At 47.0% G+C, this 24182-nt stretch overlaps 1 protein-coding gene across 1 annotated transcript in view; it reads right to left on the bottom strand.

Annotated features, from left to right (window-relative positions):
* LOC142564170 (uncharacterized) overlaps positions 1-23612 on the bottom strand; it is a 41089-nt gene extending 17477 nt beyond the window's left edge. The window contains exons 1-11 of the mRNA XM_075675060.1: positions 22400-23612; positions 15235-15368; positions 14707-14885; positions 11697-11782; positions 10320-10453; positions 8725-8903; positions 6676-6761; positions 5258-5495; positions 2950-3035; positions 2547-2680; positions 2016-2194 (exon numbers count right to left, since the gene is read on the bottom strand). Of these exons, the coding sequence (XP_075531175.1) occupies positions 2016-2194; positions 2547-2680; positions 2950-3035; positions 5258-5495; positions 6676-6761; positions 8725-8903; positions 10320-10453; positions 11697-11782; positions 14707-14885; positions 15235-15368; positions 22400-23455 (2491 nt within the window). The 5' untranslated portion in view covers positions 23456-23612. The remainder of the gene's footprint in view (positions 1-2015; positions 2195-2546; positions 2681-2949; positions 3036-5257; positions 5496-6675; positions 6762-8724; positions 8904-10319; positions 10454-11696; positions 11783-14706; positions 14886-15234; positions 15369-22399) is intronic.
* Between the last annotated feature and the right edge of the window lie 570 nt (positions 23613-24182).

Below are 24182 nucleotides of genomic sequence, written 5' to 3'. Positions count from 1 at the left end.
GTCACGGAAATTTTCAAGAGCTTGCGTTTCTCTGAGGAGTTCGGCGTTAAGTCCAAACTCTACGAGAACGATTTTGCGAGCGACGGTGACGGGCGACGGCTTCGAGTGACAGAACGGGCCGTCGCTTGAACAAATCGCTCGGTGTTGTCGCTCGATCGCTCGTTTCTAGAAATCTCGTCGCCCGGAAATGCTATGAGCGACTAGCGAATTGTGCGAAGCCGAAACTGGATGTACATTACTCAAATACTACTGTTTGTCGCACGGAACGAGCAAACTATAGAATTTTACACGTGCAAGAATAAGAACCTAGTCCAAGACATTCAGAAATATTTTGTGCTCCTTCTTCAGTAAAATACATCAACTTAAATTGATAAAGCATGCGTCACGCTAGTTTCGGCTCGTATATTGCTACCCTCATACCGGGAAGTCGTCGCTCAAAGCCGTCGCTCGGGTGGAGTTCGGCTTGCAGACGACGAGTGAACGCGACAGCCATCGCCTCGCTTGTAGCGCTGTCGCTGTCGCGTGCAAGATCACTTGTAAGGGGTTCATACTTGTACATACTACACGTACGTACATAATTGTGCATACTACATGTACCAGCCGATTGCAAAGAGCCGGCCTCTCCAAGAAGGAAAAAATGCTGGTGCAAGCACTGCTTTCCACACGAACGAAGGCGAAGTGTTAGCATCTCCTTGCGTTGGAAATGTTCTTTGGTGAGTATGTTTTTTGCTAAGCTGCATTCAGCGCTCCAGTGAGTACGTTTCCGGGCAAACAACTTTAGTGTTATGTTCCTGCATGCCTCCTCGTAGAACGTAAGCGGTGATGCAATCTTCAGCATTTGTGCGCTGCCCCAAAGCTGTCAGCAATCTACACAGACGGTTTAAACGCGGGAAAAGTTTACCGGCTGTTGTAGCACGTGTAGTATAGAACCTTCATAGCACGCCATCCGCACACTACTCATAACCCGTGAATTCCGTCGGCTACGTGAGATGGTTGGTTTCTTATGTGTGCGAGAGAAGGGGGAGCGTAGCGTCTTGGCGTGATGGCGTGAGCAGGCTTTCCAACACATGCAAACTTTACGCTTGCACTGCGTTATGCTAGCTGCATGCAGGCTGTTTCACAACACACGTGTGAATAGAAAATTCGCGGCGCTTAGCGATGAAACCTGCATCAATGGTGGGCGATAAACATGCACCTTCCGTTCAGCGTGCTAACTATATTTTTTTAGGAGAACCCAAAGCACGCATTATTGATAAACTCCGGTAGTAATCGTCACGGAAGTGGTTGGAGCAAAACACTGTTGTTCTTGAGCGCTTGAAGTTGTTTCGCTTCACAGCAGCCTCCCACTTAGCTGAAAGCTTCGTCTTGCAGGAACTAATGGAACATCGGAACATCGTCGCGGCCGCTGGTGTTCGTGCAAGCGTAGGCAGCACAGAACACCGGCATGATCGGCCTACAAGTTCAACTGATGCTGCGCACGTCAACTACCACTCCTATATACACACAAATAAAGGAATGTAGGGTTGAGCAAAGCAGATTGGGACGGCACGCAAGCAGAAATAAGCCCGGTCAGGCACGGTCGCGGAGACTGCGAAGGAGCGGAACACCAGTGTTGACGTCACTAAGCCGCGGTTTCCGGTCACCGCTCACATCGTCAGCGTCAGCAGCAGCGCGCGGCGCTCGACGGGGGGCGGAGCTACAGCGCAATTTTAACCGACGATTGCGTCGCTCCTAAGTGAAAAATCCCCCCAAAATTTTACCTTCATGGTTTATAAGGTTCCCGCATCCGTATATGAGCGTCTTATTGAATTCGACAGACTCTTCAGCTTCCCTTTAAATGGAACAGCACTGCTGCACAATAACTGTGCTCAATAATGTTAAAACCAGCGTTTGGAACATGATGTATAATATACACAAAATGCATCAATCTAGACGAAATAATAAAGCAATGTGCACTGTCAGCTAAGGTTCACCTAGCCGATCCATAAAAGCTTTATTCTTGTTGTCTCACTTACCTTTCGACTCATCTGGATCCTTTACGGATGGCACAGCCGACCATTTTAGCTTGGTTTTCGCCGGATCCATGTAGTCCGATTCCGTGAAGTGCGCCGAGCAGACTCTGTAGTGATGTACTGTATCCTTGGGCAACCCTATTAGCTGTGGCATTTCAGCATACTTTAGAAAAGCTTCCATTCTGCAGGAACAGTGAGGGAAAATGAAAAGCACCAATGAGATAAAGTGAAGGGATCGTGCAGGAGTGAGCTCGTTTTGTCGTTTTTCCTGGCGCAGTGCAATTTGTGGTACTTCTACCGTGAGCCTCACAAATGCGTTTGTATGTAATGGTGAGTGAAGCAAAGGTAAAGCTATATGTCTAAGTGCTTCATATTTGTTGCTTTTTGATAAAATAATATTATAACACAATCTTGCTCTTCTCAAATTAGCCTTACTATATTAATATATTCACTGGTAGCTCACTGCAAAGCAGCTACATATGGCTGCACTCACATTAGCACAAACAAAAGCCAGGACAAAAACTGCATACTCACCTGTTGTCTTTAGGAACACGGAATAATCTTCCTGGGCTTGTATTGGTGCACCAGCGCACAATGCATGTTCCATTATACAGGGTTCGAAAAGCTGCAGGGCTAGTGGAGTAACCCACACATGTGCTTTCACATTGCTGCAAATGCAGAGGATGGCACACTTAGAGGGAGAGGAACGACACCACTCAGGGTCGAGTGATTTGAATTGCGCCAGAAGTATGCGGACCTTTCAGACATGGTTTTCTCTTAAACAAAGTCTTTTCTTGGCATGAAGCAAGCACCGTGGTGCTTCTGGAATGGCATTTTAACAGTCCATGTTGACTTAACATTGGCCTTTAGTGTTGCTTTATGTTGCAATGCAATGTACAAATGTGCAATGACCATTAAGCTGCCTGGCAGCACTTACCCGATCTACCTGATGGCTGTACAACGTGGCAACTCCAAGGCCCTGATCCATGTTGGTAAGCCTTGGCATCTTGCATGCATGTGGAGCTGTATGAAGAAAGACGTTAAGTTTCTGGGTCTCATCATGAGCAAATTGGTGGAATTCCTGCTATGGATAAGGGTAAACCTTTGTGCACAGTAATGACCAGGGAAGGAAGAACAGGAAATGAAAGCAATCCTGCAAATTTGGACACCAACTACAGGTGGTGTAGAAAAACTTCCGGTGCTCACAAGGGGGGCTAGCACCTGCAGTGGGGTAAAAGAGATTGCCTTCGAAGTTGGGAGGCGGGAATCCTGATTGAATGAATAGTAGAATTTGGACACTACATATTGTGGTGTCCATATTGTGGTTTTTGTACCCATTTCTAATGCACGCCATATTTGAGTGAATTTTCCTGAAAAAATTCCCCCACCATTTCGCACAAAAGGCGAAGTACTGATAGCGATAGGAATTTGTTATGGTTTGGTATGGTCACCGCGCCTGCACTCCCTTTCTGCAATCTCCCTCTGTTCCTCGGCGAGCACAGAAATGTGCCGCAGAAGCAGTGGTAGGTACGCCAACAAGGCGCAAAGCTGTGTCGCTTGAGACAAAGCTGCAAATTTTGCAAGACTAAAAAGCACGAGCTCGCGCAGTCGATGACATTGACGATTCTGAACACTGCGAGCACCCCGATCATGAAAGCTAGAACCAGTGACCATGCCAATCAACGGAAACGGCGGGCTTTGTGCACCAGGGCGAAAGCCCCCACGTGTGAAACCAACATGGTAGCAGCCACTGACACTACCGAACTCTGGGAGCAGGTCACTACTAGCGATAAAATAGGTGGTGCTTTGATAGAGGAGTTTATGAGTGCAGATAGTGCTGCCTCATTCAGTGAAGAATCTCTGATGGGGCAAACATTGTCGCGAAAGACAGTGGCATTGTGCAACATAGGTGACAACACTAGCGGCAGTGACGACAAGACTGACAGTGGCCCGTTTTTGACACCAACCCCAATGTTCATGCAAAGTGCACTGTCATCGATAGAGTCGCTCAATGATTTCAAGCATGCTAAATTATACTCGTCACTGTTCGCACAGCCACTGAACTCAATGCACACGTGATTGTGAACCTGAAACTTCCGCGAAAGCAGGTGCAGATATCCGATTACTTCAGCGAGCCCAACGCTTGACATGCTGTTTAAAAGTATAAATAAACGTTTCATTTTTCACACCCAAATTTCTAGGATGTAAATTTTTTATTGTAAGTGACAAATTTGGTTTCGGAGCTACAAGAGTATGTTCGGCAGTGTTTTTTTTAACGGCAGTCCAGATATAGCGATGATCAGTTATAACGATCAGATTTTTTATTCTTCTTGGTATTGTTTAAGTGGACTGCACTGTAGAACCTCGTTGGTATGTTCTTGTAAGATACATTTTCCCAGCGCCAACGTTCACAAACAAGAAGACAAAAAATGACCCAATAGAGTTAGGCTCATTTTTTGGCAGTTAATACATTCCCGGAAAACACAATTTTCGGCACCAATGTTCAGTACGCCGCCAAACTGCGATCGTATGATACGTTTTCCGGCCGTGAGATCCCATGTATATATAACCACCTGTCTTACGTGAAAACGACAGCACGCACAGTTTCTTATTCCGGTACCTGCAAATCTCCGCCCAGGCCGTCGCACACCGCATTCACAGCTATCACTGCCAAACCTATTGCGATAAGCATCTTCACCAATCTGTTTTACAGCACATGGTGCGTAGCGCCGTTGGTAGCGTACTGCATGCTTCTAGTAGGCAATAATCCAAACGCACCGCCATTTCCTGCGTTGGGACGAGGGCATCATGTTTTGCTTTGGCGACATCCGGCGTCGCCCACCAGCTCCATTTCGTTTCGGTTTCCCGTCGCACTCTTAAAACACCACGCAATCAGAAAACAACAAGACACGTCTGGGGCAACCAGAACACCACCAGCTCGACGCACAACAGTGTCTCGTGCCGCAACAATCCACGCGTCGCTTTGCAATATGTAAACATCAGCAACAGTTGGGTCTGTCATTTTTTGTTACTTTGGATCATACGTTTTCCTGGTTAGTACGTTCTTTCTCACTTCTTTTTTCAGAATGTATGAACGAGGTTCTACTTCATATTGCAGCAAAGGGCAATAAAGGATGTAACAATGTAATGAATATAATTAAGTAATTACAGCTCCTGCTTCAGCTTTGGTGTACCAAGGTATGGGTGTACACCTTAAGGTTCATGGGACAAATGTGAGCACTTACCAGGAAACTCATGCAAATGAGTGTCGCTGTCCTTGGATTCAACGAGATCTGTGGTTTCTGTCCACCTGTGCACTTTGACAGCAACAGGTGTTGTCTGGGTTGATTTGCACACATCGATGGTTCTTGATGTCTCAACTGCAACATCTACACTGCTGCTGAACAGCCATGAGGTTTCAGTCTGCACAGGTTTTGTTGACTTCCCATGAGTGCAGCAAGAGGCAGGTTCCTTTTTTCTGTCCTGAATGAGCAAATTGGAAGTGTGGGTAAAGAGAAACTCGTTATCGAGTTTGCCGCCATATCCTGCACATAAGATAAACAGAGCTTACTAACGTGACCAATTTTAACTGCCACTGATGTCTCGAGGGCAGCTCACCTCTACAGATGAAAGCATTCTCAGTTGGCAATCAAGCTAACGAATTACAAGGATGCCTGACCCAAATGAAAAAAGCATATTAAGAGGGATACTCAGACAGGTTTGTTACTCGCAAACACTTTTAGAATGCCAAGAGACAAAGGCACACGAAGCACGGCCTCTAAATAGCTGGTTCCAACAAGCCACTTTGTGTGGACAAGAGCTACGACAGCTTGCATCCACACAAAACTCCGGTCATTGGCTCCATTTTACAGCACGTAGCTGTCATTGCCAAGATTCGTGCCAAGCTGCTCTGTTTCGCTTCGCCAGACATCTCTTGACCTCACTGCCCACACTTCGAGCCACTGACCTGCTTTTGCATTCCCTCGGCCACCATCACACACACTGTCACCCCCCTTACCACTAATGCCCTCGTCTACTCAGTTGTTCTCTGCTCTGCTGTACGGTTCTGGCATCAGCGTGGCTCGCCAGACCCAGTCCCATCTTCTGCTACCACATCAGCTGCTACTAATGACTTGTTCCTCTCCATAAGGGTCATTACCTTGAAGGGGCCACCTATAACACCTTTTCTAGAAGCTGAGCAACATGTTGAAATGAATGCAATGCTTTTCAAAGAATATACACCCAAATAAACTTTTCAAGAGGGCGTAGTGCAAACGGAGACATAATGAATGCAACGATAGGGGTGCCACTGCAAAGTACATGCCTTGGGTCTGATTGCACTAAGCACTGAAGTAATTTTGATGGATCTGTTTTTGTCAGTGAAGAGCGGCACATACGCAGTGGCACAGACACGGTTACCCAAGCTGGCATCAAGGAGTTCACTGAACAGCGGCGCATAACCAAAGCCTCGTACCCAGTCACCCAAGTCGGTGTCAAAGAGGTTCACTGAAGAGCAGCACATACGCAACGACACAAGTTGGCGGGAAAGCATTAAGACACAGACAGACAGACACCCAGTGAAGTGCATTAAGTACCCTAAGAATACTAATCACAATAATAGTGCAAATGTGCAATGACCATTACGCTGCCTGGCAGCACTTACCTTATCTTCTTGATGGCTGTACAATGTGGCAACTCCAGGGCTCTGATCCACATTGGTAAGCCTTGGCATCCCACACATGTGCAGAGCTGCATGAAGAAAGACGTTAGTTTCTTTATCTAGTCACGAGGAAATTGGCGAGATTCCCGCTACGGGTAGAGGTAAACCTCTGTACACTCTAATGACCAAGGCACAAAGAAAAGGAAATGAAAACAATCTTTACAATAAAGGGCCCCACTTTTGAAACAGTCATAAGCAAGAAATTCCCATTAGATTGCATTAGCTCCACCTAATAGCGGGCTTAGGGAAATTATGAGCTCAAAATGCACATCTGCAAAACACCAAATGACCCATAACATTTAGCGTACGTACATCATTTTTAAGGAATTTATTGTTACTAGCTTTATATAGATTACATAAATAGCATGCCAACATGGCAGCAGTTGCGGCCACCCACTTCGAGCAGAATTGGGGATTTCTGTTGCACGATCCACTTCATTCGTAGCAAATGAGTGTGTAAAATGGCTTTCGCTTGATCTCAGGCCTCTTCAGCAACAAAGCATTATGGATTACTTTGCAGTTTTCCAGATAGCTTCACATTTAGAATGCTTGGAGGCCTAAACAGAGAAACTTCTGGGATGGCAGCGGCATAGAGGCGAGGTCGAGAGCTAGGCGCGATGACTGGCTTGTACTGATTTTGCCACCTATCAGCAGGTATGGAAAATATATAGGAAGCTACGGTTAGCGACACGACACATGCAATGCAGTCCTGGTCCTCATTGCACTGCTTCATGCACTTTTTGTATGCACATGCAATGTTTGGCAAATAGATAAATTAAGTTACGTGCCCCGTCGATGTATGCTAAATGTTAAAACATAATAGAATAACAGCCTTGGGATGTAAACAACGTTATCACGCTAAACTAAAATCCACTTCTCGCAAAAGTTTGCTGGCAGAAACGGTAACACTGTACTTCCCGTAACGTTGCTATTACACTGTTAAACTAAATCTATCTATTAGCAGGAAATGTGATGCCTATGAAAGACAGCTGTTGACGTCTACGAATAGCATATCAACAACCAAGGAAAGGCACCGTATTTATTCGATTCTAATGCTTACCCAACCCCTGGTTTGAAGTAACATATACATTTAGTATTGAATTTTTGTATATGTTTCATAGGGCGTGCAAATTTTTACACATATGCACACTATTAAAATTAAGCTGCACAAAGCGACACGTTTCTAGCATTCCTTATAGTGTTGCATGGGCAGCCAATCGAATTGCTCGGCCCAGTGACATCACTGACCCACGCTACGTAGCATGAGAAGGAGCAGGTGAATACTCAGGGGAGAGGCACCACCGCAATCAGTAGTGATCCACATTTTTATAAATATTGCAATAAATTACACGCTTTCACACAGAGCGCTTATATCTGTCTCTCAATGATAAGGAAGACCTACCCTACTGACTGTTGTACACAAGTGCCAAATTTGTTTCAGGGTCCCTTTAATCTAGGGCCTATGTTCGACTATGTCATAAATGTCGACTGCTAAGGTCCCACAACAGGTCACGGCTTTCTTGTAGCAGTCACACTAGAAGATTTCGTTCATTTTTACAACCATGAGAGGATGAACAAGTTTACTGCAGCCTAGTGCCTTCATGGTGCATAAGTGCTCCTGGGAGAGGTGAATAGGTTTGCTTGTGGCTCACTCCACTGTCCGAAAGCAGATTGAGATATTTAGGGAAGCTACATTCACATCTGCACAGATTACAATACAGCTATTCTTTCTAAGAAGCTTCAAAAGTGAAGTGTTTGCAGACACCACACAGTGAATGACAAAAAACCTACAGCTGTCACTGTGAGCACACATCATTTTCTTTCAAGTTAAATGGAACAGCACTGCTGCACAATTGCTGTGCTCACTAATGTTAAAACCAGCATTTGGAATGCGATGCATAATGCAGACGAAATGCAACAATGCAGATGGCACAATCAGCTAAGCTTCACCTAGCCTGTCCATAAAATATTTGTTCTTGTTGTCTCGCTTACCTTCCGACTCATCTGCAGCCTTTACGGATGGCACGGCCAACCATTTAAGTTTGGTTTTCGCCGGATCCATGTAGTCCGATTCCGTGAAGTGCGCCGAGCAGACTCGGTAACGATGTATTGTATCCTTGGGCAACCCTATCAGCTGTGGCCTTTCAGCGTACCTTAGGAAAGCTTCCATCCTGCAGGAACAGTGAATGAAAATGAAAAGTACCAATGAGATAAAGTGAAGGGACCGCGCAAGAGTGAGCTTGTTTTGTTGTCTTTCTTGGCACAGTGCAATTTGCAGTACTTCTACCTTAAAGGGACGCTAAAGGTTACCAGAAAGTCAAGTTAAAGTGGTAGAGCAATGTTCTAGAACGTCTAAGGCGTCAATCTAATCGCGAACAGAGCTTTAGTAACCGAGAAATTGAGGTAAATGCATGACACGATTTGAGACCCCCCAGCGACATTCCGGTACTAGCCCGATGACGAAAGCACTCCTCATAATTTGTGTTACTAATACTCAAATACTCGTATTAAAAAAACTCATTTCATTAGGTTATAAGACGGAAGAAAATGATACTTATCTACGTCTATTCGATTCTAAGAAAAAATAATATTTTGACGTTACCCTTCAGTAGTATGGGTGGTTGAAAGGTTTCGTTTTCGCTCGACTCTGCGCGCTCGACTCTGCGCCGCGCACGCTTTGGTGTTTCAGTAGTTTCGTTATAGCGTCGTGCTGTGCGGGTTCTGCTGGCTCACGAAACTGATTTCGAACAAGCAGTGAGAATGTCACGTCCTTGTGATGTCGTGGGAAGCCCTCGTTGCTTTCCCGCTCCGGAGAGCCGGTGTCGAGGCCGCCGTCGTAGTACGCAACGACGCCGGCAGCGCGAGCCCTCAGCAGCAGGTCGCGCTCGTCAGTGCTCAAATCGCTGAAGTTGAGCCCAGCATCGCGAGCCAATCTGTCGTTGTCAGGGTTCATTGTGACGAGCGTCGAAGTTTGCGTCATAGAATAAAGTACGAGCTTATGGTCACGCGTTTCTCCTTCCGCTAGCCACCATACTCCCGCTTTCGCTCTGCTGTCGGCTCTGTCTTGGCTCTGTTTCTGGCCGCGCGTTTGCGTTTTGCGCAGAAAAGCCGTAGCGCCGTCTGCGGACGCCGTTCTACTCACTGACGGCGTAACGTCACTATGAGACCATGATGTCAGTACTCCTCGATCGGAGGGCGGGCGATTTGAACTGCACTAGAGGTACGCGGACACTTCAGAACGCATTTTCTCTTAAATTAAGTCTCTCCTTGGCACCAAACAAGCGTTTCGAGGTCTCTGGGATGGTATTTCAACAGTCCACGTTCACTTAATAGTAACCTTTAGTGTCCCTTTAAGCCTCATAAATTCTTCTTTAAATAATGGTGAGGGAAACGAATGTAAAGCTGTATGACTCAAGTGCTTTATATTCACTGCTTTTTCATAAAAAAGTATTATAGCACCACCTTGCTCTTCTCAAATCAGCTTTATTATACTGAGATTCACTGGTAGCTCACTGCACAACAGCTACATATGGCTGCACACACACACTAAGCACAAACAAAAGCTAGGACAAAAACTGCACGCTCACCTGTTATCTTTAGGAACACGGAATAATCTGCGTGGGCTTGTATTGGTGCACCAGCGTACAATGCACGATCCGTCATACAGCTTTCGAAAAGCATCAGGGCTAGTGGAGCAATCCAAAAATGAGCCGTCACATTGCTGCAAACATAGAGGATGGTACACTTAGAGGGAAAGGAGAATCTCGCAGACGTAATGAATAGAAACGTTGCCCAAGCAGTTGTAGAAAATTTAACTAGAAGCTTCATGCTTGCATGAACGTCTGCTTAGTCCAATGCTTTGAGAGATCCAGCTCTTGGCATATAATCATGCTATTTAAAGGGTCCCTAAACAACCTCCGATATTTTTTTTAACATTTCAAGTAAGCATGCGCTTCGAATTCGGAATGTTGTCAAGGTCAACGATGCCAAATGCAGCAGCATTACGCGATGCGGGCGCGCCACAAAAAATATATATATATTAATAAAGCAATCCCATGCTCCTCTCCGGACCATCCCCAGTGCTCGTCGTGACGTCACAAGGGTGCATCTAGTGACATCACCAGGAGCAGACCCTATCGATTGGTCAAACAAGAACCTACGACTTCCAGTTAATCTGTTAGTAGGTGCGTGCACTCCCTGCTCTTTCTCATCATGTTGCTCACTTGCAAATAGGTAACTACGGCCTGCAGTGCAAGTGCCAAATCGCTAGCGCTCCAACACAGTCGTGCTTAGCGGTCTGATTAGCTGCGAGAACAGAGTGCGACAGTATTTTGAGAAGGTTAGAAGGCATCCGTGCGTGGTGCTTGGCTGCAAAAGCCCCAACTGGAAACAATGAAACGACGCGACACCAGCAGCCTCGTGATGACGCCCTGCACAATGCCTGGCCGCAACACAGGGTCCATAGCAGCATGCTTTGCAGGAGCATGGACCGGCACAGCAGCAACAGCGGGTGGTCGAGAAGCGTGGAGTCACTCTAGAGAGAAGCGGACGGCGTTTTGAAAGGCGCGTTGGCGGTGACGTATGTCACGTGACATTTGGAGGAGCACTCGGGGAAGAGGAGTGACCAGCTGTATAAACGGAGCGTAGCGAAGGAAGGAGCGAAACGAGCGAGGGTCACATTTCGATCTGCAAACGCGTGTAACTCCATTATTAGGGCACCGTTTCGAAACATTCTGGAGTCTACATGTTCGCTGCAGACTTGCGAACAACTGCAACACCACAGATAAATTTCGACCTCCGGGTGGTTTAAGGGCCCTTAAAAGAAAAAGATGCTATCGCATTTGGGACATAACAGTAGACTATAAAAATTGGCTTGAAAAACGATTGTGTTAACTAGCAGTATTCAAAACTTAAGAGGTCATTGAAAACGTGCAATGACCACTAAGCTGCCTGGCAGCACTTACCCCATCTTCTTGAAGGCTGTGCAATGTGGCAACTCCAGGGCTCTGATCCATGTTGGTAAGCCTTGGCATTTCGCACGCATCTGGAGCTGTACGAAGAAAGACATTTGTTTCTTGATATAGTCATGAGGAAATTGGTGGGATTCATGCTATGGGTAAGGGTAAAGCTTGGTGAAAGCTAATGATCAACGCAGAATGAATAGGAAGTGACAATCTTTACAACAAAGGGCCCCATTTTTTGGAACAATCATGATGAAGAAATCACCATTATTAGACTGCTTTAGTTCAGACTAATAGTGGGCTTAGGGAAATTATGAGCTCAAAATATGCATATACAAAATGCTAAATGACCGATAGCATTTAGTGTAGGCATGCTATTTTAAGAAATTTAATGTCATCGGCTTTACATGGTTTACATAACGTAAAGCTATTCCAAACTTTTCTATATTCCGATTCTGCAATCAGCCCACCGCGATGGCTCAAAAACTTTCTTGGACCACCCCAACTTCACCTGTCTGTCACGCGACGTCGTGAAAACCGCGATAGCTCCCCATCTGATATGACATGTACACACTGATTATGCATAATTTGACCGAACAAAACAAAAACTGTCATTTCTGATTCGACGCCTTTTTGCCGTTAGCCCTCGGCTATTGGTCAAAAGTTTTGGGGCTGCACCCACTTCACCTGCCTCTCACGCGATGTCACAAAACCGCAAAAACTTACCGCGTCAAAGTGACGCGTACGCGTTAGAGATGCATTCATATGCCGAACAAAACTTGATTTTCTTCTGAATAGCCGCAGGCTGCTCTGTTCTGAAAGGAATAAAAGATGGCTGCCGCCGATCGCTCTGGCACTGGCTACTCAGCCCTGCTGGAGAGCATGGGTTTATTTGCGTGCAATAAAACTTTTTGCATGACCGTGTAACGTTTTCGAGAGCTTTCGGCACGTTTACGACCTTGTTCTGCCAACTATTCTTTGCCGGGGATCCATTTTAGTGTCATTCTTAAGCTTCCGTTGCATGCCACCGTGATTGTCGACAAGCCACCGCAAGCTAAGTAAGAGAAAGCGGACCAAACGCAGACGTCGGTGCCACCCTCTTCCTCCGGTTATCGATATTCAGTGCAGTGGCTCGGCCCCATTGACTCCCTCTCCACTTGAGCATGCTCCTCGCCTCTTGTGAGCCAATTAGATAAGACAAGCCGCTCAGTGCCGGCAATGTTATTCATTTTTCAAGAAAACAAAAGTGACCTCCTATGAACGAGGGGAGCATTTGATTGGTTTGTTGAGACAACCCTGCAGGTGACCGCCCGATGCTTGCATCGGCGGTTACGCAAATTTGACGTCAGGAGATTGGAATAAAAACGTATTGGAATAGTTTTACGTTTATGGCCCTAGCATGGCAACACGGCAGCAGTTGCGGCCATCCGCTTCGAGCTGAATTGGGGCTTTCTGTTACACAATTCACTCCATTCGTAGCAAAAGAGTGTGCAAAATGGCTTTTACGTAGTCTCAGGCCGTTTGAACAACAAAGCATTATGGATAACTTCACAGTTTTCTAGGTAGCTTCTCATTTAAAACGCTTCGAGGCCTAACAAGAGAAAACTGTGGAACGGTAGCGGCACATAGTTGAGTTTGAGAGCTAGGCGCAATGGCTGGCTTGTACAGATTTTGCTGCCGATCAGCAGACATCAAAATTATGTAGGAAGCTACGGTTAGCAATACGACAAATACAATGCGCTCCTGGTCTTCTCTGCGCTGCTTCTCGCACTTTTTGCACATACATGCAATGCTTGGCAAATAGATATAAATAAGTAATGTGCACCATGTGTGCAGAACTTTAAAGCATAATTGAATAGCATCCTTGGGAGATAATCAATGCTATCACACTAAACTAAAGACCACATTCTGCAAAAGTTTACTTGCAGAAATTGTAACACTGTACTTCCTATAACCTCGCTATTACACTATTAAACTAAACACTGTCTATTAGCAGCAGATGTGACCGCAAGGAAAGACAGCTGTTGACATCTAGCAATAAAAGCTCCAACAACCAAGCAAAGGCACCATATTTGCTCAATTCTAATGCGCAAGCAACCCTTGGTTTAGAGGAAAATATATATTTAGCGTTGCATTTATGAATTTACTTTATAGGGCATGCAAATTTTTTATACATATGTATAGTATTATTAAAATTAAGCGAGACAAAGCATTCCCATTGGTCTTGCCTGGGTAGCCAATAGAATTGCTCGCCCAAGTGACACCACTCACACACGCTAAGTAGTGTGGGAAGGAGCAGCTGAAACCTCAGGGGAGTGGCGCTGCTGCCATCAGTAGTGATCCACATTTTTAGAATATTGTGTTAAATTACACGCTTTCCCACAAAGCACTTAAATCTGTCTCTTAATGATCAGAAGGACCACCCTATTGACTGTTGTACACAATCGTCAAAATCGTTTCAGGGTAGCTTTAAACTAGGACCCATGTTGGGTTATGTTCTAAATGTCGACTGCTAAGGTCCTACGCAGGTCGCTGCTTTCTTGTACGACTCACAATAGAACATTTCATGCATTTTTACAACCATGAGAAGATGAGTAAGTTTAGAGCAGCCTAGTGCCTTCATGATGCAAAAGTGCTCATGGGAGAGGTGGACAGGTTTGCTTGTGGCTCACTCCACTGCCTGAAAGCAGATTGCAAATTTAGAAAAAGCTATATTCATGTCTGCACACGTTGCAATACAGCTATTCTTTCTATGAAGCTGCAGATGTGAAGCGTTCACTGTCGCCACACAGTGCATGACAAAAAACCTATAGCTGTCATTGCGAGCACACATTTTCTTTCCAGCACTGCTGCGTGATAGCTGTGCTCACTAATCTTAAAACCAGCATTTGGAATGTGATGTATAAGGCAGATGAAATGCAACAATGCACGTGACATAATCAAGCAATGTGTACTGTCAGCTAAGGTGCACCTAGCCTATCCATAAAAGCTTTATTCTTGTTGTCTCACTTACCTTTCGACTCATCTGGAGCCTTTACAGATGGCACAGCCAACCACTTAAGTTTGGTTTTCGCCGGGTCCTTGTAGTCCGATTCCGTGAAGTGTGCCGAGCAGACTCGGTAAAAATGTACTACTTCCTTGGGCAACCCGAACAGCTGTGGCCTTTCAGCGTACTTTAGGAAAGCTTCCATCCTACAGGAACAGTGAGTGAAAATGAAAACTACCAATGAGATAAAATGAAGAGATCGCACAAGAGTGTGCTTGTTTTGTTGTCTTTCTTGGCACAGTACAATTTGCAGTACTTCTACCTTAAGTCTCATAAATACATTTTTAAATAATGGTGAGAGAAGCAAAGGTAAGGCTATACGTCTCAAGTGCTTTATCGCTGCTTTTTGATAAAAAGGTATCATGGCACCACCTTGATCTTCTCAAATCAGATTTATTATACTAATATTCCCTGATAGCTCACTGTAAAACAGCTACATATGGTTGCACACAGGCTAAGCACAAACAAAAGCCAGGACAAAAACTGCACGCTCACCTGTTGTCTTTAGGAACACGAAATAATCTTTCTGGGCTCGTATTGGTGCACCAGCGCACAATGCACGGTCCATAATACGGCAATCGAAAAGCGGCAGGGCTAGTGGAGCAACCCACTCTTGTGCCATCACGTTGCTGCAAGTATAGAGGATGGTACACTTAGAGGGAGAGGAGAATCTCGTAGACAAAATGAATAGAAACGTTGCCCAAGTAGCTGTAGAAAATTTTGCTAAAAGCTTCATGCCAGCATGAACCTCCATTCAGTCCAATGCTTTGAGCTATGAACCTCGCGTGACTCCTGCAGCAGTCATAAGAAATGCGGTCCTCCGGTTGTTTCTCACAGTTTGCCTCCTTTTGTCCTAGCATAATTACTTGTTCGTAAAAGCAGGATCGTATGGTGTGCATGATGCGGTCAGGAATGAAAGGTATGGCATGCAGCATCATCTCCTGCAGAGCTGTCACTCCAGTCATTTCTGGCAGGCAATATTTGAGAAAGGCAAAACTAAATTGCTTGCACGTTGCCGCCTGCCGAGTCACTTTGAAAAGCAGCAGATGACAGCTACCGTAGGACATTGGCATTAGAAGGTCACAACAATTGTAACAGCAGGTTCCGTACAAAATGTAATTACTGCGGCACCAAGAAGATGGTAAGGTCAATGATTAAACACAGTGGAAACACTACTACCCTCCTCCTGAATTGCATCCACATACACTATTACTTCGGTCAGTTTCTTGCGACAGAAGTCGGTCAATCAATCGGAGTGCGATGGAGTGCTTTCCAAGGCATTGGTATGAAAACTAGCAACATGCTGGCAGCAATTATGAGAACAGCAGCTGGTGCCACACAGTCAACGATGGTTAACGTGCAAGGCAAAGACAGTGCAAGGATGGCCTTGGTAAGAGCCATTCCACCGGTTCAGGTCAGGTCATGTCAGGTCAGACCTGACTCGATCCTCTCCATCAAACCTGACCACAGAAGGCTCACTCAGCCCATTTTCCAGAGCAGTTGAGTCTGATCTGTGAAGCTTTCTACTGTATAACTATTTTACATGCTGCAACTACAACTTGCAGATGCAAAGTTACGTCAAATGGCATATTTGTGTACCTTTGGGCATCCGGTATATGGCGTACTATGTTATGGTTGAAAGAGCAAGTGAGGCACTGTAGCCACTGATCAGTCCGTTCGTTTGGTCGATAATAAGTTCAGGCCTCCGACACCTTTCACGTAATAAATACGTTATATTTTGCAATAATGTAGGAGATGCAATTTCACATCAAATTAGATGACATGTACCTATACTCTTCTATTATGTGTCAAGCACCATTTCTTGGTCACGAGTGCAAGCAATGAGACAAGTCTATCAAGCCTTCATAGCATTGCCCTAATTGTTAAATTCCAGGATCTTATGTGCCACAATATGATTATGAGGCATGCCTTAGTGGGAGACTATGGATTGATTTTGACTACCGGGGGTGGTTAAAATTGTACCTATACCACCATACAATCCCGAGAGAAGTCCCACCCTCGAAAGGTCACCCAACCCCTGACTATGCTCCCGGCTTTTAAAGAAACTGAAAGTTACTCACCACACTGATGAAAGTTAGCCCGCCTAATATTTTCACTCAATTTTAGGTGGGCTATCTCTCGGGATCTAACGGTAATCAAAACTGCACCAAACTTGAACCTAAACGTAAGTACACGAGCATACAGAAACAGAGTACAGATGTTTTGCGGTGAATTCTAGTCAGAAATGGGCTTCACATTATTTGAGGCTATTGTGCACAGAATGTTGCACAAAAACAGAATTTTGAGCCAAGCTGTTCTTCTAGCTTCACCAGACTAATTAGTTAACCTCACTGCCAACACTCTGAGCCACTGAACTGCTTTTGCATTCCTCCAGCCATCATCACGCACACTGGCATCCTGTGCTTACCACCCATGGGTGGTAAGCACAGGATGCCAGCACAGTACGGTGCTGGCAACAGTTCGACTGCCAGAGCCAGTTACATCTTCTACAACAGTGGAAACTACTAATGACTTGTTTCTCTTCATAAGGGTCATTACCTTAAAGCAGTCCCCTGGAACACCTTTTCTGGAAACTGATGAACATGCTGAAATGAGTGTAATGCCTTTCAAAGACTAACTTTGAAAGGCATAACTTTTTAAAAGGACCTAGTGCAAATGGAGCTATAATGAGTGCAATGAAAAGGAAGGGTGTCATTTACTCAAAAGTAGCACAAAAATTTGGAGGACACTTAAGCTTTGCCTTTAGAGTGGAATGCGATAGCATTCAAAGATCCCTGATTGCCTTCTTATGCTTCCTGGCAACTGCAGCTTATGTAACTGTAAAGTTTACCGGAAAACGCTGGTGCCAAATGCTATGCCCGAAAGCGAGCTTTCTGACAGAAACGTAGCCTCTTGCGTGGGCCGCAATGCAGCAGATGCAAGCATCATCTGGAGGTGTTGCAAGGAACCGGGCGCATCACTCCTTAGCCTCCAAGATTCGTGTGTGCCAGCGCGCGCAAATCGTGGATACCATGGCCAGTCTATGAATGGTATAAACGCTGAAAAAGCTATTTGTTTGAGTTTTTACATAACAGAATTATGTTTTCTTATGTATTCAATTACAATCCGACGCTGTCATGTCTGTAGGCTATGTGTAAGTCATACCTTACGATTTTTCTGATGCACTTTATTTTGAGAAATTCAATTAGTTCAGTAACTTCTTTGCACTACATGGAGGGTCTGAGTTGTTGGGTATGCGTGGTTGCGTTTGCATGGTTTGGAATTATTTTTGCCGAAATGCCGGATTTTCTGCAACACGCTATCGCGTTAAAATTACAAAGGAAACCCACATGGGCTTCACAGGAAGAAATCTTTACTATTCAAGAAAAGTCAAACCCAAGTCAATCAAGCCCGAGACCAAGGCAGTGATTACCATTTGACCAAAACTCGGAGGCTAGCATATCATGCACCAAGGCCAAATTAACATGAAACACAGGGACACTAAATGCGGCAATCAGTTCTGGGGAAGACCACGAGGTGGAGAGTCACGAGAGGGAAAATTTTCCATCCACCCAAAAGAGCACAAAATTAGAACTGGTGCCTGTACAAGTTTCTCTAGGCTTTCTAGCTGTGAAAAACATTATATATAAAATAAAAAATATATAAAAGTGAAGCCATGGCAGGCGCACATTGTTTTTTGTGGCTCTGCTTCTCAGTTGCACTTGTACTTCTCCTAAGGCTACAAATTGATTACGCATGATACAGTAAGCCATGCTGTTACTCTGGTCCCCTCCTGCCTCCACTTTTCGACGTACCGCGTAACGCCCGACCCGATCTGATGCCTTTCTCAAACTTGCCGGCCTGTAAGCCTAACCTGCCAGTACTTGACAGACTTGCTTGCGTCGGCTCAGCGGTTTCTGCACGTCCGTGCTCCTACACATCTGTCCTAACCGTCACTGCTCGCCGCGCCTGTGTGGTTCGGTGCCTTCTGCTCGCTGGCAATATTTCGCCTAACCCCGGCCCTTGACAACCTGTTTACGTCTGCTGTGGGAAACGAGTGCGGGATGACCAGGCTGCACTGTGCTGCGATTTGTGTGACAGGTGATTTCACCGCAATTGTGTACATATAACCTTACGCCAGTATGGTCATTTAGGTGCCTGCACTGACCCATGGTTCTGCCTGCTCGCTGCCGCCGAATGGAGCCGCCACCACCACATCGTCCGATAACACTCCTCCCCAGCCAAAACTAGGCACCAATGAGATAACGCTTTCTGGTATAATAACTGCAGGAGCATTTAGAACAAAACTCTCAATCTTCAAGGGCTTGCTTCCTCGCTCCCACCATGCACCACCATCTTGCTATGCAAGACATGGCTTGATGCGACTGTGGCAGACAGCAAGCTCTTACCACTCAAAGAATGCACCGCGTTCCAAAAGGACAGACGTGGCAGAGGCAGCGGAGCTCTGATGGCAATCCCATCCTACTTCCGTGTCAACAGGCACCTCAACCTGGAGCACACCAATCTTGAAACGCTGTTTGTGGAGTTCTTTCTTTCTTGTGGATCAATCCTTGTCGGATGTGCCTACTGCCAACCAACCTCGCATGAGGAAGTCGATCGCCTGCTCAACTTGTCGCTGGAGGCGGCAACACCCCAACACACTCGTATTTGGCAACATTAATATCCACATTGACTGGAGTACCCACATGGACCCTGTTGCCTGCGACAGTACCGATGACCTTCTGCTCGAGACTACTACATCTGCTGGCCTCTCTCAAACTTGCTACCAGCCCATACACAATACCCATGCTGGTGCTGCCAGCTTTCTGGACTTGGTTTTCACTTCTGACATCACACGTGTGCTGTCTGTTGGTGTATCCATAGGGCTTCATGGAAGCGACTACCTTGCCATAGAATTGTGCTATGCTGTTTCATTGCCTCACACTGGGCACCATGCCCGCAAAATATGAAAACTTAATCAACTTCGGCCACCTCACTCATCTAACCCACTTGGCTCCATGGACCATGACCACCATGGGATTGGACTGGCTGTCCAATTACAACCTGTGGTGCGCCTTTGTACTCGCAATCCAATAGGAGTGCATCCCATATTCCTCGTGCTCATCCAAATGGAAGTGTTCACCGTGGATTACAATTGACATTATCAAAGCTGCTCGCATCAAACGCTCACTGTTACGGAAGGCACGCCTTTCGCAATGCCATGCCACTCTGCAACAGGCAAAGGAGCACTAGCGTGAACTTATGCTTCTTACCCCTTATGCACTCTTACCACTCTCAACACTTATGCTTCTTACCGGCAGTACATTCAGCAAATTGCAGATAGGGCGAAGTCCGACCCAAAAGTCTTCTGGTGCTTTGGTGGCCAACTACCTTCATCTCAACGACCCAGCTTTTTTTTCTTTTGTGTACGACCTGCCGAGACATCACACCAGATCGCCGGTGCTCTTGCGGATCATTTCACCTCCACCACCGGCCAACGCCCACCTATGCATTTTTCTGTCACGCCCCACCCCACCCACTGCCCGTCCTGCCTACTACAGAGCACCCAGCCTCATCTGCGTCCTGCCATCCAGAACTCTCTATGGTGCACTTCACATCTGATTCTCTATTAATGCCCTGAGGAGTGGCTCCAGGCAATAGTAACACCCTTGCATAAGGGTAATGGAAGGCCGGTTGACTATCCAAACACTATCGCCCAATGTCAAACATGTCTATTGTCTGCCACACATTTGAGCGCATATTCAATAGCCAGCTCCTGAACTTCCTTGAAGGGTCCCACTCCGTAGCCAACAGTAAACATGGTTTATGGCCGCAGTTGCGAAACGGCTCTAGCAACCATCACGCACTTAACCCCTTGGCTTCCACGCCCTCCGCGGCCGTTCCTGCCTGGTACTCCGCGCCGAAATTTTTTCGCCGGTAGACTGCGTGCGGCGCTGTATAAAAATCGCGATAAATACCGCAAAACATGTGGGACAGCAACAAACCTTGATTTATTGGATGCGCAATTTCTCAGTGCACCAACACACTCAAAATGACTTCCGTGTGTGAAATGCCTTGAAACACACAGGCATGTGAAGAGCAACTTCGCACTTTTCGCAATCCCATCTGCTCTCAGACTTTTTCTCTTGCGCTTTGCAGATGCAGCGCAGCCTGTATTGATATTGCTTCACCTTGTTTGGTGGTATCTGGCGAGGGAAATGGGCCCACTCGGCTACCTGCAGCCGCAACACCTCAAAATGCACTGTTACCCGGTTTCGCTCCAGCAAGTCGCGCACAGTCCCCGTGTATAAGGTCAACAATTCTCTGCTAACTGTCACTGAACACGTCACCATCCTGGGCGCCACACTGTCACATAACCTCGACTATTCAGTCCATGTTGCTGGTGTCGTCACCAAGGCTCGGTGAACCGTTGGCTTTATCTCTCGAATCACGAAACAGTTCAGGCCTGCGGTCCCTCTTTTGGAATACTGCTGTGCCATCTGGGCTCCCCATCAACATCACCTCATTAACTGCCTTGAGGGCATGCAAGCCCGGACATCACGGACTATATGTGCTCAAATCACTTGGCTGGCGACCTCTTGAAGAACGACGTAGGACATTTAGGGTCTGTATACTGTGCAAACTCCTTGATGGTTCCCTTGGTAACAACCTTCTGTCTACTGCAGTGCGCGTCAGCAAGAGGTCGGGGCAACCCGAGCCATTTCACGGAAGGACTGTCCGGCATCGCGAGTCCTGGCTTCCTGCATCCTGACAGTTTTCATAAAAAAGCGCTAAAGATGAAGACGAAGGAACACATACGACAGGACTGGCGTATGTGTTCCTTCAACTTCGTCTTTAGCGCTTTTTTGAGAAAGCTGTCAAGCTAAACCAACTCACTTAAATCAAGGTATTGTTCCTGCATCCATTAGGGACTTCTTGTCCTTTCCCGTCTCTGTGACATCCCTTGCCCAGGTCACCTATGGTATCCTGGGAACTTTCCAGGCATTTCGCACACAGTATCTCTCAATTGCAGATATAACAGTGTGTGAACCATCTCACCTCATCGCGATTCCTCCCTTCTTTCCACTACCTTCATGACATCATCGCAATCCTCCTCATCTCTGCCCATTCTCACTCATCTCACTCTGCCCCCATTCCCATATTCATCATCTGACCTCGCCTACATGGTGGTTGGCTAGCGGGCACTCACGCGTAAGGGTTTTTACCTTTCCAACTAGCCTGGCACGCCACCATGTACACCCACATTTCTTGGTGCAAATAAAATTACAATTACATTCATCCTTGTCTCCTGATTGAAACCAGAACCAATGCCTTTCCAGGGCAGTTGCACGACTGTCTGAGCTAACCAAGAGGCCATGCCATGTTTATGTTCATCATCTCATTGGTTCCTCTCAGCTGAGTTGGTGCTGAAAGCAATAACCTGCCTATCACAACCTTTAAATTGATCACTTTCTTTGGACATTCTCCCCACTATGCAGTTTATGTGCCTGGCCATTTTGGCCAACTTGGGATGCTAGATGTCACTAGTTGCCACCAGAAAGAAGTTTAAAAATCCACCGACAATTACGATACTTCCTAATGCAAAATATAAGCGCAGCTCTTTAAGTGTTTCAGGTGCTTCTGCTTCGGCGGCACTCACTCCTGTGTCCTCTTGGCGGCGGCGATCGGAAGCTTCTGCTTCGGCGGCGCGAACGGCAGGATTCTCTGGGCGGTGGAGCTTCGGTTCTGCTTCGGCGGCACTCACGTTTGTGTCCTCTTGGCGGCGGTGATCGGAAGCTTCTGCTTCGGCGGCACTCACTCCCGTGTCTTGGCGGTGGCGATGGTAAGCTTCTGCTCCGGCGGCGCGAACCGCAGGATTCTCTGAGCGGCGATCGGAAACTTCAGGTTCGGCGGCACTCACCCCTGTGTCCTCTTGGCGGCGGTGATCGGAAGATTCTGCTTCAGCGGCACTCACTCCCGTGTCCTCTTGGCGGCGGCGGTGGTAAGCTTCTGCTTCAGCGGCGCGAACGGCAGGAGGCACTCTGCGGTGGCGCTTAGCTTCTGCTTCGGCGGCACTCACACCCGTGTCCTCTTGGCGGCGGCGATCGGATGCTTCTGCTTCCGCAGCGCGAACGGCACGGTCCTCTAGGCGGCGGCGCCTGGCTTCTGCTCTGGCGGCGCGAACGGCAGGGTCCTCTCGGTGGCGGCGGCGGCGCCGCTGAACTTCTGCTTCGGCGGCGCGAACGGCAAGATCTTCTCGGCGGCGGCGCTTAGCTTCTGCTTCGGCGGCGCGAACGGCAGGGTCCTCTCGGCGGCGGCGACGCTGAAGTTCTGCTTCGGCGGCGCGCACTGCAGGGTCATCTCGGCGACGGCGCTTAGCTTCTGCTTCGGCGGCGCGCACCTCTGGATTCTGGCGTCGGCGGCGCTGAGCCTCTGCACGGGCAGCTCGTTTAGCAGCGGCGGCAGGGTCCTCTAGGCGGCGGCGCCTAGCTTCTGCTTCGGCAGCGCGAACGGCAGGGTTCTCCCGCCGGCGGCGGTGAGCCTCCGTTTCGGCGGCGCGTACGGCAGGGTCCTCTCTGCGGCGGCGACGGTAAGCTTCTGCTTCGGCAGCGCGCACCTCTGGGTTCTGGCGTCGGCGGCGCTGAGCCTCTGCTCGGGCAGCTCGTTTAGCAGCAGCAGCGGCAGACGAAGCACTTCCACCGGTTAGGTCGCTCATCCTTCGGAAAGAAAGCGTGAGCACGGGAATGCGCGGATCGCACGGATGGCATCCTCTTGAACGCAGGCAGTGTTGCCAACGGTGTGCCGTATTATCCCTATAGTCGGATACCTAGTGAAGCCCCGCCCACGCACTCATAACCGCCAGCCATTGCTCCTCCGCGAGGCTGCAAATAGTTTGTACTTCAAACTTTTCCCGTTACATAAATAAGGCGGTAACCACAAAAAAAAGGTGTATGTGCGTAATTTTATACGTTTTCACTCGTCAGTTTTAGTGAAACGACGAAAGCCTAATTCTTTATTGAACTGAAATAAAACGCTTGCTTCGCCGCAACTATTTTGTCAAGTTTCACTTCACTTGGCAGTGAAGTTTCACGAGTAAAACGGGCTCAGCAATGAAATGAACTGTACCGAGGACTTTTGAAGACTGAAATGATCAGACTGCATACACTTTGTGCATGTCTGTTGCGCACCTCATCGCTTCCGCCGATGAAACGACCACGAAAAGACTCTTCAAGAACAGCAGACGGTCAGAAGGTATCAAGCACGACGCCATTTAGAAAACGTCGCATGACGACGACTTTATTTGCTTCTGTGATTGGCTAGCGGAGTAACACAACGCCGCGAGGTCCGTGTGCCTTAGTTGTCAACTGCTGTTTTTTTTTAAGTTGTGTCCTAAATAGATTTTTTTAACAATAATACATTGTATGAACCTTTATGGTATCCTA

This window comes from Dermacentor variabilis, chromosome 11, assembly GCF_050947875.1.
Source record: "Dermacentor variabilis isolate Ectoservices chromosome 11, ASM5094787v1, whole genome shotgun sequence".
NCBI classification, from domain to species: Eukaryota; Metazoa; Arthropoda; class Arachnida; order Ixodida; family Ixodidae; genus Dermacentor; species Dermacentor variabilis.
Note: the sequence above shows the minus strand (reverse complement) of the source record. Positions and strands in the feature narration are given on the sequence as shown.